We start from the raw sequence: 13,538 nt of genomic DNA, 5'->3' as shown, positions 1-13,538 counted from the left end.
AGGAATGGGACAGATCTCTCCTGACTATTGACCATAACATTTAATGTATTTGGTGATATGTTTGACTAATCATTGGGTCCTATGAAACAAACTGATTATTCTTGTGACTCTGAAGGTAAATTAATCTTGTCTCCATAGATTACAGAAAGTGGATTCATTTCTTACCCCATCCAGGCAGCAATTTTTTGTTTAATTATTAATTTTGTGTAGTTAGGAGGCAATGCACATGCTTAAACTATTTCAATTTCAAATGTAACATTTTGAAGCCAAATCAAGAAACCATTTTCATAGTAACACATAATATTACTACCAATTAATTACAGTTTTCTGAGTTTCAAAATGTATTTCCTTTTCACAAATCCAGGGCCCATAATCCATGAATAAGGGAAAAAATCCCTACGATCTCATGAACTCTAGCACAGCTTTGTCTAAACGCTTGAATTGTTTTTTTCTTGGCAGCAGTGACATTGTACCTGCATTAAATATTTTGGTACTAGAATTTGTGAAAGGCTACTGTATTTTTTCATTCAATCAAATTCCATATTGACTAGTGAAGCGTGCACTGGAGACCTTAAGATATGGACCTATGTTTATATAAAAGGGAGTGCTCTTTTCCCTTCAAAAATACATCTGTGCGGGGTTGTTATGTATTTCTTGATGCTCCTGCATAGTTCAAGATTGCTTTTACTATTTATACCTGTAACTTGAATTGTAACAATTGCTATGACTTTCTGAAATAAGAGGTACATCAGGGTCAGTGATAGTTAATTAGAGCTAAGGCTTCTGAGGAAACCTACATTAATTTTTAGGCAAATAGATGAAATGGCACATATTTGCCTCTGGGTTGGATCTGGTTGTAATTATTATATGCTGACTAAAGAACAGGAACAGTTGAGCATGGATTATGACTAGAGTATTGCAAGAATATACTCATAATTACTTTGACTAAAAACTGTTAATTGATTTAGATGATATTCAAAAACCCCTTATTTTCATTTGGTGAGGCCTCCCAGCAGTGAATCCTTCTGTACAAGAACATCTGCAGACAAATGAAATATTATGAATACTTGTGTATTTGCACATGTATTCATTTTGAATGTGTTATGTGGCATCTTGAAAACTCTTTGTTGATTTGGAAGTTATACAATCAAGGAGGAGAAACAAAGAAATATGCCTTAGGTAAGAAATCACATAGCTCATAATTGGCAATTATGAGTAGTGAATGGTCAAAGCAATAATCATTGAGAATAATTTGTAAGAAATCCATGGGATGTAATACATTTATTTAAACCATATAATGAATACTTTTTAATAATAAACAATATCCAGATACCAAGATGGTATAAATTGGCATAATTCCATTAACCTTCATAAAGTTGAAAATTTACTGACAAAAAAAAATAAGCTGAGGATCTGGCTCAGAATTTGTACAAAGTTGATATGTGCTGGACAATGAACAGAAACTATAGATCTGTATAATTTTTGATAGAAGATATTCATAGAACTCTAAGTATACCTCACTGAGATTAAAGAAGTCCTGTTAAATGTCACCCAGAAGAAATAGACACCTATCTTTGTAAAAAAAACCAGAAGACGTCAGTAAATTGCGGTATCCTGGAAACCATACACACGCAATATCATATCAGCTGTCTCTCCCTTTCAGGAATATATCATGTATCCAGTTTTCTCTCCCCCAGAACCTTGGACAGCAACTAGTTCTGCTAAATTAAAAGGGAGTGTCATCATTCTTCCCTTTCCCTTGGTATTTATATGCATCTCTACTATGAGTGTGAGTTTGTTGCTCATGAAGATAATAGTATTAACTACAATAAGCCATAATGCAGGTCCACAACCACTGCTTTCAGCATCTTTCCTTTGCTGAGCAGTCACTGATTTCCATATGAATTGCACAGACATACAGATAAAGAGAGAGAGAGAAACAGAAAGAGATTAGAATTGTAGATAAGCACATGAACTGATTTTAAAACCTCTCTCCCTCACACACCCACTGATGTTACCACAGTAATTTATAGGTGGAGACATCCTTAACTCTACATTTCTTGGGTGTAGTTGGTGTACTAGAGGTCATTTTTTGCTTTGATAAAATCCTAAAGGGAAGACTAACAATCAGAAACTTAGCATTGTGTGGGAGTAGTGAAACATGGGACAGAAAGAAGAACAACATGTAATTCGTAACAAATGTTCTTAAAAATAATATAAAAAGGTGAGTGCTTGCAATAAACCTTAAATTTGTTTCTTTCTTTTACAATGGATAAAATCAGTAAAATTCTATCAAATCTAATGAAAAATTAATCCTTTGTTTTGACTGTCTGCAGTTATTGGCTATATATACACCTGGAAGATATACTATGGTTACAAGACAATTATCTTGCTTATCTCTCTTCTCGACAGTACAGTCCAAATTTATGAAATGTACACAAAATTACATTTAATTAGTTGACTTTAACATATAGGAAGTTACATGCTGAACAGATTTCTACTCCATATCATAGTGATATTTGCTATGTATATCTAAGGCATATTAAGCATCACACACTGATTTGTTGAAGGTAAAGGTTATTACATTATTAATTATAATGAATAATGTAGTATAATTAAATATTAAATAGAGATCTGTAGTTCTATGCAGCTGCCAAGAGAGAAGTGAGGAAAATACAAGGAATTGCTTAAGATCACCAAAGGAAAACCTCAGCTGGGAATTGCCACACAGCCACCAATAGGTGACCTCCCCCCTCATATTTGTTGTCTTCTCATCACCAATTATCTCTGTTACAAATACTAAAATTGCTGAAGTTTATTTCTAGCCATTGATATCATTGTAAATGTATGCTATGAGTTGTCATGTTGATGGGGATCACTTGCTTTGAGTATTCAGCTATTTCAAAATCCATCTTACTTTCTCTTCGCAGCATCCCTTAGAACCAGTGATCATTTACTCTAAGATACTACCCATGCTAAAGTAAGACTAACAAAGCCCCCAAATGAAATGGAGTATTCTTTTATAGTATTCACCATAATATTCATTCTATATGTTTTTCTTTTTATCATGGCTGCTTTCCTAATCTTTTGTCATAGCTATAGTCCTTAGGCTTTCTATTAACATCCCAATCTCTTACGAAACATCCTCCAAACTGTAAATATCCTGCCTCCAAGATTGTAGCCTAGATATCAGTCCTATATAACTTGACCTTCGGAAAGTCCCCCTTACATGGTCCCTGTCAAGTGCACTTTTAATCAGGCTCCTCTAGCTGGAACAACCCAATAGTTGATGCAGCAGAGCATGTTGTTGTGCTAGCTAACCCCCATAATTTCTCCCCACAGGAAGCCTCGTGTGCTTATGTGCTCATAGTGACAGCTGTGTACTGGGTCTCAGAAGCAGTACCCCTCGGCGCCGCTGCACTAGTGCCTGCTTTCCTCTATCCACTGTTTGGAGTGATGAAGTCCAGCGAGGTCAGACCAAAGCATACTTTTTATCATTTCTTCTTCCACTATGTTAACTATTTGCAACAAATAAATCTTAGCAGAGTAACAGGGCTAAGGGTTTGTGTGGGGAGAAAAAAGGCTCAGATCTCTCCTACGCAATGCTTAGGCCAATTTTTCAAAACTATGGCAGGAACAGTCAGAGGAATGGCTATACTAGATCAAAGCAATTGTCCACAGGATCCAGTGACCTGTCATGAACAATTCGCAGTACCATCTGCTTCAAAGGAATCCTGCAGTAAGCACTCCTGAGTTAGTCTTTCCTGGTTAGTTAGAGGTTGCCTTATGTCCTGAAGCATGAGGCTATGAATCCCTTCAAAAATTGATTTTAGGATTGATGTTTAGTACTATGATGCTAGCTAGCCTTGCTATCCCTATAAATGTTTAATCCTTTTTATGAATCTTGGCCTCAGTAATGTCAGCAACGCGTTCTACAGGCTAAATGAATGTTACAGGAAACAAAATGTTTTCTTTTGAATTTGGTGACTTTAATTTTCATTGAATGTCATCTTGCTTTTTATATTATGAGACTGGGAGTTTTTATTCACCCCATTTACCTTCATTATAGGGTTTTTCTTTTGCTCGTGTTCTCAGCCTGAAGTCATATTCAGCTTATTAAAGCTAGAAGTGCAGACAGAAATACAGATCACAATTTACAATGATGACATAAGAAAAGTGTTGATTAATCAAGTGTAGTACAAGACCTGAATATAAACCGATAAAGTGAAATGTACAGTGTGAGAGAACAGCTCTGTAAACTGCCTCATTCATCTCACTGGAACAAGAGCCTTGCTATATAAAGTACATTTCCTTATCAACACTGTTCCATATTTCAATGACAGTTCTTTTAACACTCAGGTTTTCTTCTTGTTCCACAAAAGCAGCCTGCCTGCTTCCTATACCTCCTCAAATGGCAAAAGCCCAATTTTCCCTTTTGCAACCTTCAAACTCTTTGCTTCCCTGAAATTGTGTAAAGTAAAATAAAATAAAATGGTTCTGTATTTACAGTACAAGATTCAACACACTGAAACTATAACATGTAGGGTCAGCTGAATACAAATTATGTTTAATTTCAATGTAAGTAATGGTGGGGATACTATAAAGATTACTTTATTCATTTTCAGAAATAAATTAAAAAGTTAAAATTAAAATAACAGCATCTGATAATAATGCAGACTTCTACTCTGCTTCATGGAAGCATCATAGAAACCATGGACTCCCACTACGCAGGTTAAGCCAAAGGAAACTCACAAGGTCATATGTGTATGAGTCAGAGTGTGTCTGAGTTTTGTGTGTATGTTTATAAGAACAAAAAAAAAATGCTTATAGGACCATTAGTATTCACTAGTTTCCCTGAAAGACTATGAAAGGGATAAAGGGGAACAATTAAATCTTTGTGCTGCTGGCTAGATGGATTCCTTTCATTCAGTTTAAGAACTTTTTTATTAAAAAAATTTGAACAGGGTACTGGGAAAATAAAGAAAGTTAATGAGTCAGAAACTAGTGGAAGAAAGCCAAAAAAGTGATATTTAAAAGTTTTGGCTAACAGTCAAAACAGCCGAGTCCTTTTTTCTCGCCATGGGGTTTTGCTAAATAAATATAAATAAATAAATAAATACTTAGCACTTAATATAGTACTATTTTTATGAGATCCTAGCAAGGGAATTAGTATTATTCTCACACTTTTATAAAGAAGGTACATAAGGTACTAAGAACAATGAAAAAAAATTCTGGCCCCACTGAAATCCTCATATTGATTTTGATGAGGCCAGGATTTCATTCCGTATTTTCCAATACAAGCACCTATCCTTAATTCTTAGTTATTTATTGATTTTGGGCTCTGAATTCCTGGAGATTGCCAAAACTTGGAAAGAATGAAGGCTTTTTTTCACATATAATAACCAAAACATGATAGCTAATGCATTTTAAAAGTCTAGTGTAGCCAGGGAAGTTGTCACATGTGGGTGGGTCGAAGTAAAGCCCTTTCTCCTCAGTCTTTCATTTCAAACATCCTACTATAGCCATCACCATTTTGAAAACACACCTATGCCTTACAGTGGAGGAGCCCTTTGATTTGGTTTAACAATGTGAGCTGCAGTTGCCCAGCATATCTGAAAACTAACTTCTTAATATCAATTTAGGTGCATAACTTTAGGTAGTTGAGTTTGATAATTTAGACCACAGGGACTTACCCAGAACCCATATTGAAAATCTGTGGCTGAACCCAAAACAGAGCCAGGCTTTTCATTTTTTGTGACTTGGATTATTTTTTTCATATTATATTTTAAATGTGGAGGGGAGGAATAGATTCAGAGATTCATAGATTGTAAGAGGCTGGAAGGGACCTTGCAAAATAATCAGATTCAGCCCCCCTGTACTATGCAGGAAAGACAGCTGGGGTCAGGTGACCCCAGCGAGGTGACTGTCCAGCCTCCTCTTGAAGATTTCCAGGGTAGGTGATTGCACCACCTCTGGAGGGAGCTTATTCCACAGTCTGGACACTAATTGTGAAGAAGCTTTTCCTAATGTTGAGCCTGAAATGATCTTCCAGGAGTTTGTGACCATTACTCCTGGTTTTACCCAAAGGTGCCCTGGAGAACAGTTGTTCACCAAGCCCTTGATGTAGCGATAAGCTGCGACCAAGTCTGTCTCAGCCTTCCCTTTTTTAGGCTGAAGATGCTCAAGTCCCTCAGCCTTTCCTTGTATGACTTGTCTTGCAAGTCTCTGATCGTACAGGTGGCCCTTCTCTGGACTCTCTCAAGCTTTTCCACATTCTTGTTGAAGTGTGGCACCCAGAACTGGATGCAGTACTCCAGCTGCGGTCTCACCAATGTTGAGTAAAGCGGAAAAATCACTTCCTTGGTTTTGCTTGAGGTGCATTGATTGATACATGCTGGAGTATTGCTTGCCCTGCTAGCTACAGCATTGCACTGATGGCTCATGTACATACTATGGTCTATTATTACCCCTACGTCTCTTTCAGTCATGGTGCTAGTCCGTTTGGCACCATCAAGCCTGTAAGTATGTTGGGGATTGTTCATCCCCAGATGGAGCACTTTACACTTTTCAATGTTGAAATTCATCTGGTTCTGATCTGCCCAACTTGCCAGCCTGTCTAGGTCTGCTTGAATCTACAGCCTATCTTCAAGTGTAACCAGGCTCCCCCATAACTTCTTATCATCTGTGAACTTGGCTAGTGAGCTTTTCATCCCACATCCAAATCAATGATAAAGATGTTGAAAAGCACTGGATCAAACACAGACCACCATGGGACGCTACTGGCCACTTCTCACTAGGACAACACAGATCTGTTCATTAGAACTCTTTGGGTTCTGATGACGTCAATATGGCCCAATACATGAAAAGCTGGGCTCAGACTAAATTTCTGCTCTGTTCTAGACTTTCTGGGAGATGAGTAACTTAGGGTAAGATTCACAAAGGAACCTACACACATAAAATGGACACAAATTAAGCATCTCAGTCCAAGAGAGCAACCTGGGCCATCCCATTTGAGCAGCTGAGACAGGCAGGGAAATTCAATTCTGGCCAAAACTGACTGAGGTGTCTAAAATTCATCTCTAGTACATAGCCAGAGGCTCCTCTCTCCTGCCTAAGGCTCTTTGGGATTCTGAAACTAAGCATCCCATATTTGAGCTACCCTAAAAACAACTGACAGCATGAGTTCAGAACTCCCACCCATTTTCCTTAAAAAGCACAGCAACAGCAGCTGCTAATGGTGCCACTGCCACACAGCACAATAGCCTAGTGATGATGATCCATCAGCCAAGATAATGAGACACTTCAGTTCAAATCCTCACACTGAGGGGATTCAAAGTCATATCTCTTATTCCTTCACCAAAGGTGTAGGGATAAGGCCAGGCTGAGGGCCCATTCCTCTTGTTAAAGTTGGGCTACCATGCAAAAATAAATACAAAAGTTGTGGGACCAGATGGCACCAAGCAAGAGGGTGCTCTGTGAGCAGGGCACGCTCCTGGCTAGGAGACAGTTCTTGCTCCTGTAATTACTTACCATTTTTCAGTAGACAGTCATTAGATATTAGTCATAAGCAACATTCTATGCCTCAGTTCCCCATTTGTAAAATGGGATTAATCATTCTTCCTTACCTCGTAGGGATGTACTGAGGGTAAATGCATTAGGATTTTGAGGTGTTCAAATACTTTACTTACAAGGACATAAAATGGAGGCATGGACAGCTCATTCCAAATCTGATATATTGGGCCAGATTGACTTCATAAGCTAGCACAAACCCCAGTGACCTGTACAAATGTTAATGTGGATGTTCTGTGTGTGTTTCCATGGGAATTCCTTGGAGGCAGTTTCTAAAGAAATGATTGGTAGCATCAGACAAGATGTTGAAGGACATGGTGTTATGCAATACCACACTAAATTAATACCCCTAAGTTTTTCAGGATCATTTGCAACAGAAGATTAACCAAGCATTAGAGACAAGAAGAGTCTAGTAGGGAAACAGAACAGAAGTTAAACAAGGTGAATGTGTTATTCATTGTACTGGCCTACAAAATCCCCTAATAGCTTTTAATAAAAATCATAAGCACTTACATACTACTTTTCATCTTCAAAGAGTTCTAAAATACTAATGACTTCTAACACCACTTTAGTATATGCAACCTATATATCATTTAATCATTATTGTGTATTATTTTTAACCCTGTCTTATAGATAGAAAGGCAATGGACCAATCCTAGGTGTCCCTGAATGAACGTGCTGAGTAAAGTATCTTTTCTGGCAGAAACAAACCACCAAGCAAGACTAGTATGCCCTTGAGAATTTGGCAGTTGGATCACCTAGTCTACCTGGCAGATGATCAATCAGACTGAAGTGTTCTACCCCATGTGCTTGTTAGTGTCTGGAAATAGGTGTTAAGGGACCACGCACTGATCCGTTCAGAACTAAGATTTACTGGGCATGCCTACACATGTGCATGACTGTGCAGTTGTTACTACACAGTCATTTATTACTTCTTAAAGCAAGTACTAAATAACTGCACAGTAACTGCTGGTACTGCGCAGTTGCGGCACCATGCAGGCCATTTCCAACCCTGCTGTGCTGTAGCTTGTAGAGTAGTGACAGCCTCATGGTTCATGCTTACCAACATTATGTCGCTGTAGCAATGAGCTATGGTGCTGTAGCTCGTCACTACGGTGACATAGCATCTTGTGTAGATGCACCCACTGTGTATTCCTAGCACTCTATGAAACATTGTCTTCAGCTGGCCTCTGCAAAGACCACAACTCAGATATTATAGCTATGCACCCAACACCTTTCCTGGTATGACACAGGACACAGCTTGTCTAAGAGAACTGAGTTCATGTCACAGCAAGGGTTTCAATTTTACTACATAAGCCTTGATAATGATGACTGCACCTTCCCAGCATGCTTTCTGTGAGTAACTGTCACTCCGAGTTCACTTCTCTCTCACTTGCCTTCCTATAGGTAGCTGCAGAATATTTCAAGAACACAACTTTGCTCCTCCTGGGAGTGATTTGTGTGGCAGCTTCTGTAGAAAAGTGGAATCTACACAAGCGGATTGCCCTGCGCATGGTCATGATGGCTGGAGCAAAGCCAGGCATGTGAGTGAATCCTCTGCTTTTGACTGTTGACAGACTCACAGGTCAAGAGCAAATCATAAGTCAGTTTATCCCTGTAAGCTTGTTCAAAAGCAAATTATGATATTACCCACAGTGTGTCTTCTCTTCCAACTGAGTACCCTAATTCAAGCCTGGAGAATCTTTTGTTGGGTTGCAAGACTAGGAGTTTTTCCATCCTGTTTCTATCTCTTCTGTCTTTTTCTTTGTTTCTTTACCTCTAATATCTGTTTGTTCCACCCTAATATGAAAAGCTGTAAAAGTGCACCCCCAGACAGCTTTTCCCTTCTGTGTTTTAGGTTACTACTTTGCTTTATGTGCTGCACCACCATCTTATCCATGTGGCTTTCCAATACATCTACCACAGCCATGGTGATGCCAATTGTAGAGGCAGTGCTACAAGAGCTGGTGAATGCTGAGGAGGAGTGTGAGGTCATCAGCACTTCAGGCAACACCATTTCTGAAGAGAAGGAGCCAAACGGTATATGAAGATAACAGTAATTCTCTTTTTAAATGAGGCAGATCCTTGGCTGATATAAATTGGTATAGTGCCATACACAGTTTTAGCTATCTGTTTTATATCAGCTGAGTATCTGGTTCATGCTTTTTATTTTCATTTATTTTATACAGCAACATTTATTTGACAGCTTCAGCGATAAGTGACTGGATAAATAGAGTCAGCAGGTTTAAGCTGAAGGGAAGATAGTTATGAGCTAAGGAAAAATTGGTGTTTGAGTAACAGGTATTCAGAGATCTTATAGTCTGTATGTGGTCAATAAGAGGGAGTACAAAATAAAGGATGAGAAAGCATTGGGAAGTCTCTTAAAAGAAAAAGAAAGGAAAAAAGAGATATTATGCCTCCTTTTGGAGCATACTGAATGTTATCTTCAACTTATATTGGGATATGACTTACCCCAGGGTCTAGAAGCCAGGCCAAGGTCTTTTGTCATATTTCCCTGGATACTTCCTGTTAAGGATGAGTGCCACTTTGAACTTAAAGCAAGAAGTCAACCTCCTCTGCATGTGTGAAAAAATAGCCTCCACAAATGTACAGCACCAACTTTTTGAGTAAAGAATGATTTTTCTCGTTATTAAGATCTTTGTGGAAATTGGATACTTAATTTATTAAAGGTCTCACTTTTAATTCACTATGGTTAGGAACAGACATTGCATTTATTCCAGAACAGAAATGTCCCAGTGCTGGTGTGTAGATACATCACCTTTCCAATCAGGGTTTAGTGAGCAGCTGAATGCACTGCTCCTTTTCTGCCTTTGATTCAATGATGCAGTCCCAGGACAACCACTGAGATACACTTTTCAATATCTCAGAACAAACTGTTAGCACTTCTTATCCCATGAACTTTGGTTCTGGGACAACAGACATGGACATCTGAAATGACTGCACTTTGTCCCAGGAAAAAATGGTTTCTTCTGGGACAAATGTGACTTCTGTTTATTGCCTATAATTTCTAAACCAATTAAGATATTTATTTGTAAATACTCAGAAGAATAACTCTGTTCTCAAAGAGTAACTCCTGTAACTTTAGGGAAAATGCATTGTGTAAAGGACAAAGAAGCTAAATGCTTGGTTTTGGTGCAAAGCTTAACAATGGAGCCCACTATCTCTGTCACTACAACCAAATGGGGTTGCAACATCAGCAGATGGGGTGGCAATAAACATGCCCCCTTAGATTTCTGCACCCACAGCAGGGTGCAGGGCTGCAGCTGGGTCAGACCAGCCCCAGGCAGCAGCCACCTTAGTGACCTATTTGGTGGGAATCATTGTGGGAGGAAGTGCTGCACCACCATGGCCACCAAGGTGAGGCATGGCAGCACCAGCAGTGTGCAATTGTGACCATGCTGCTGCTGGGTGAGCTGTGGCAGCACGGTGTCCCTCCTTCTCATGCCGGATCCTGCCCACTGGGCTGTGGAGCCCCCGGGGGGAAGGCAGCAGGATGGGGAGCCCCAAGCTTGCAGCAGGCAGCCTGCATCCTTCCCCCCATCATGGGCTCCACTCCAGCAGCGCTGTTCACAGGGGAGGGGACGGGGTGGCGGGGAGGAAGCCAGGCTCTGCACTCTGTTCCAGCTGCAGCAGCTGCCACCTCCCATGGGTGGCAGCTGTGGCTTGGGTGCTGCTGGGGGAGAGTGGGGCAGGAGATTGTGGGCCCTGACCCCGGGGGGCTGTGGGTGGGGAGTGAGGGGCACCCAGGGTTGTGGGGGACTGTGAGTTAGGAATGCAAGGTCATGCTGAGGAAATGGGGTCAGAATTGGGGTCAAGCTGAAGAAAAGTTTGGGAAGCAGTGCTCTACAATATATTACTTAAAATGCTTTTGGACAATGTGCATCAGAGGGAAATAGCTTATCTTCTGATATCTGGGAGTTCTTCTGTATAGGAGATGAGGGGCACAGGGGTTTCAGTCACTACCCAACAGGGTTAAGGTTGTTTGGGTATCTGAACTGTGTGCCTTCCAATTGTTACATGGTTGTATTTCCGTTAATTTATTCCTGACTGAATTTCCTGGTTTGTAATATTTGATTCTGGAATATTTGGCAAAATGCTTCACAATTTTGCTTAAGGCAGCCTTTTTTGTTCAGGAATTAATAAAGGAAAGTCCTCATTCATCATCAAAATGCTTCCAGTACACCTATGCACAGCCCAGAGGCATGCACATATGCAAAGCCCAGAGGCAGGGAAGCAAAAGTGTAGGTAGGCTGCTCAGGGACCAAAACAACCCCTGCATCATATTGCAGAAGCTGATCTAACTTTTAGCAGTGCTTCCCCAGCAGCTTATGAGCAGCTCTTTAACCTGTATTGAGTTCTGGTAGTTTGCCCCCATCATAGCCCTTTATGCTAAAGTTTGGGATAGGGCATCTGCAAGACAACTGATGGCTGTCCTGCTCAGTGTCTGTGCCAAGGGATTTCTCCAGCAATTAGCTAAGGAGCTTTATGCTGCAATCATCTTTTTAGAGTTGGCTTGGGAGGGGAAATCCCTCCTTTTGTTTAAATATGAAGAGCTCCCAGATGAGTACTAACCAGATCCAACTTAACTTAGATTCTGATACCTAAGCCCGATGCTGTTAAGGTCATTCACCTGATGCCACCAGGTGAATTAGTCTGTAATGATCAGCAGATGAATCAGATCACTGAGCATTGGGAACTGTTCACTGAAAGTTGTCTCTGCTTTCTTTTTACCATAGTTTCTCCACATTCATGGTCACAGCTCTAGACTAAGACTTTTGGGCTCTTCATCTCCTTCTCTCTCTTTTGTTATTGCAGGTCTCAGCGAAAATCACGGTCAAACTTCACTGGAGCTCATTTTCATCAATGAGGAGTAAGAATGAATCCTGTCCATCACGACCGGAGATTTGAACCCTACACAGGTTGCAATGAGATGAACACAGGAATGGAGCCAGGAAGGGCAAATAGAAGCTTATATATGGACATTTTAGAAGAGTTTGAGGGGACAATTATTTAAAAAGTTGGGTTAATAGAATGGTTTTCTTTATTTAACACCATAGCTATGTTGAAGGGGAAGTTAAGTCTCTCTCAGGGTATAAATTCTTTAGCAGTTTTGTTTGTGAATCCATCATGAAGAGACATGAACAGATTCAATCTTTTGTTCCACTATAGGTACAGGTGATGAAGGGGTTTTAAAAACTGCATGAAGTGTTTGGAGGGAGTGGGTGGAAGGGTAAAGGGGCCTCAGGTTTTGTTGTGATAGGATTCAGAATAGAATGGCGGATGATAAGAAATGCTTAAGCTGTCACGTGCTTGATCTTTAAATAAAGGTCATTGAAAGATGAGGAAAGGAAATGGAGAAAAAAATATAACCTTAAGTGAAAAGGTTGAAATTTGCAAATTTCTAAACAAACTCTTCACTTGGCTAAAAGCAGGAAGAACCTTTCCTGTAATGTTTTCCTCATCTGTTTTTCACATCTTAAAAATGAGACAATGTTTGAAAAAGTTCCACCAGCTCTGCCTGCATGTTCTCGGTCAGTACATAGAATGTGGCACAAAGCTAAGATGTGGGATAAAGTGCTAAGTATCATCTGTCATGTTGAAAGATAGTAAGTCTCAATACAATATACCTTTGCTTAAAAGTATAAGTAATAGTATAAGTTTTATACTTACTATTGCTTAAAAGTAATGCTAATCATACCAGTAATGCTCTCAGCTACACACTCATCTCTTAAACGTATCCTGATACTAGACTGGTGCATATTGAAAGCTATGCATCAGCATTTTCATTAGCATGGAACTGAATTCCCCTGTACTCTGTCCTGTTTATTACTTCCCACTTTTTTCCCCCATTTATCTGTGCTGTACAGATTAAGCTCTAAGATGATGGTTTCTCACTTATACTCCTTTTCTGCCCTCTTGAAAATTATATATTTGGATCTTTCATAATA

At 39.6% G+C, this 13,538-nt stretch overlaps 1 protein-coding gene across 1 annotated transcript in view; it reads left to right on the top strand.

Moving 5' to 3' along the window:
• The window catches only part of SLC13A4 (solute carrier family 13 member 4), a 39,996-nt gene that overhangs the window by 4,699 nt on the left and 21,759 nt on the right, over positions 1-13,538 (top strand). Inside the window, exons 2-5 of the mRNA XM_025202877.1 lie at positions 3,343-3,471; positions 8,977-9,113; positions 9,428-9,609; positions 12,406-12,460. Coding sequence (XP_025058662.1) covers positions 3,343-3,471; positions 8,977-9,113; positions 9,428-9,609; positions 12,406-12,460 — 503 coding nt within the window. The remainder of the gene's footprint in view (positions 1-3,342; positions 3,472-8,976; positions 9,114-9,427; positions 9,610-12,405; positions 12,461-13,538) is intronic.

The sequence above is a fragment of the Alligator sinensis genome, unplaced genomic scaffold, assembly GCF_000455745.1.
Source record: "Alligator sinensis unplaced genomic scaffold, ASM45574v1 scaffold957_1, whole genome shotgun sequence".
NCBI classification, from domain to species: Eukaryota; Metazoa; Chordata; order Crocodylia; family Alligatoridae; genus Alligator; species Alligator sinensis.
Note: the sequence above shows the minus strand (reverse complement) of the source record. Positions and strands in the feature narration are given on the sequence as shown.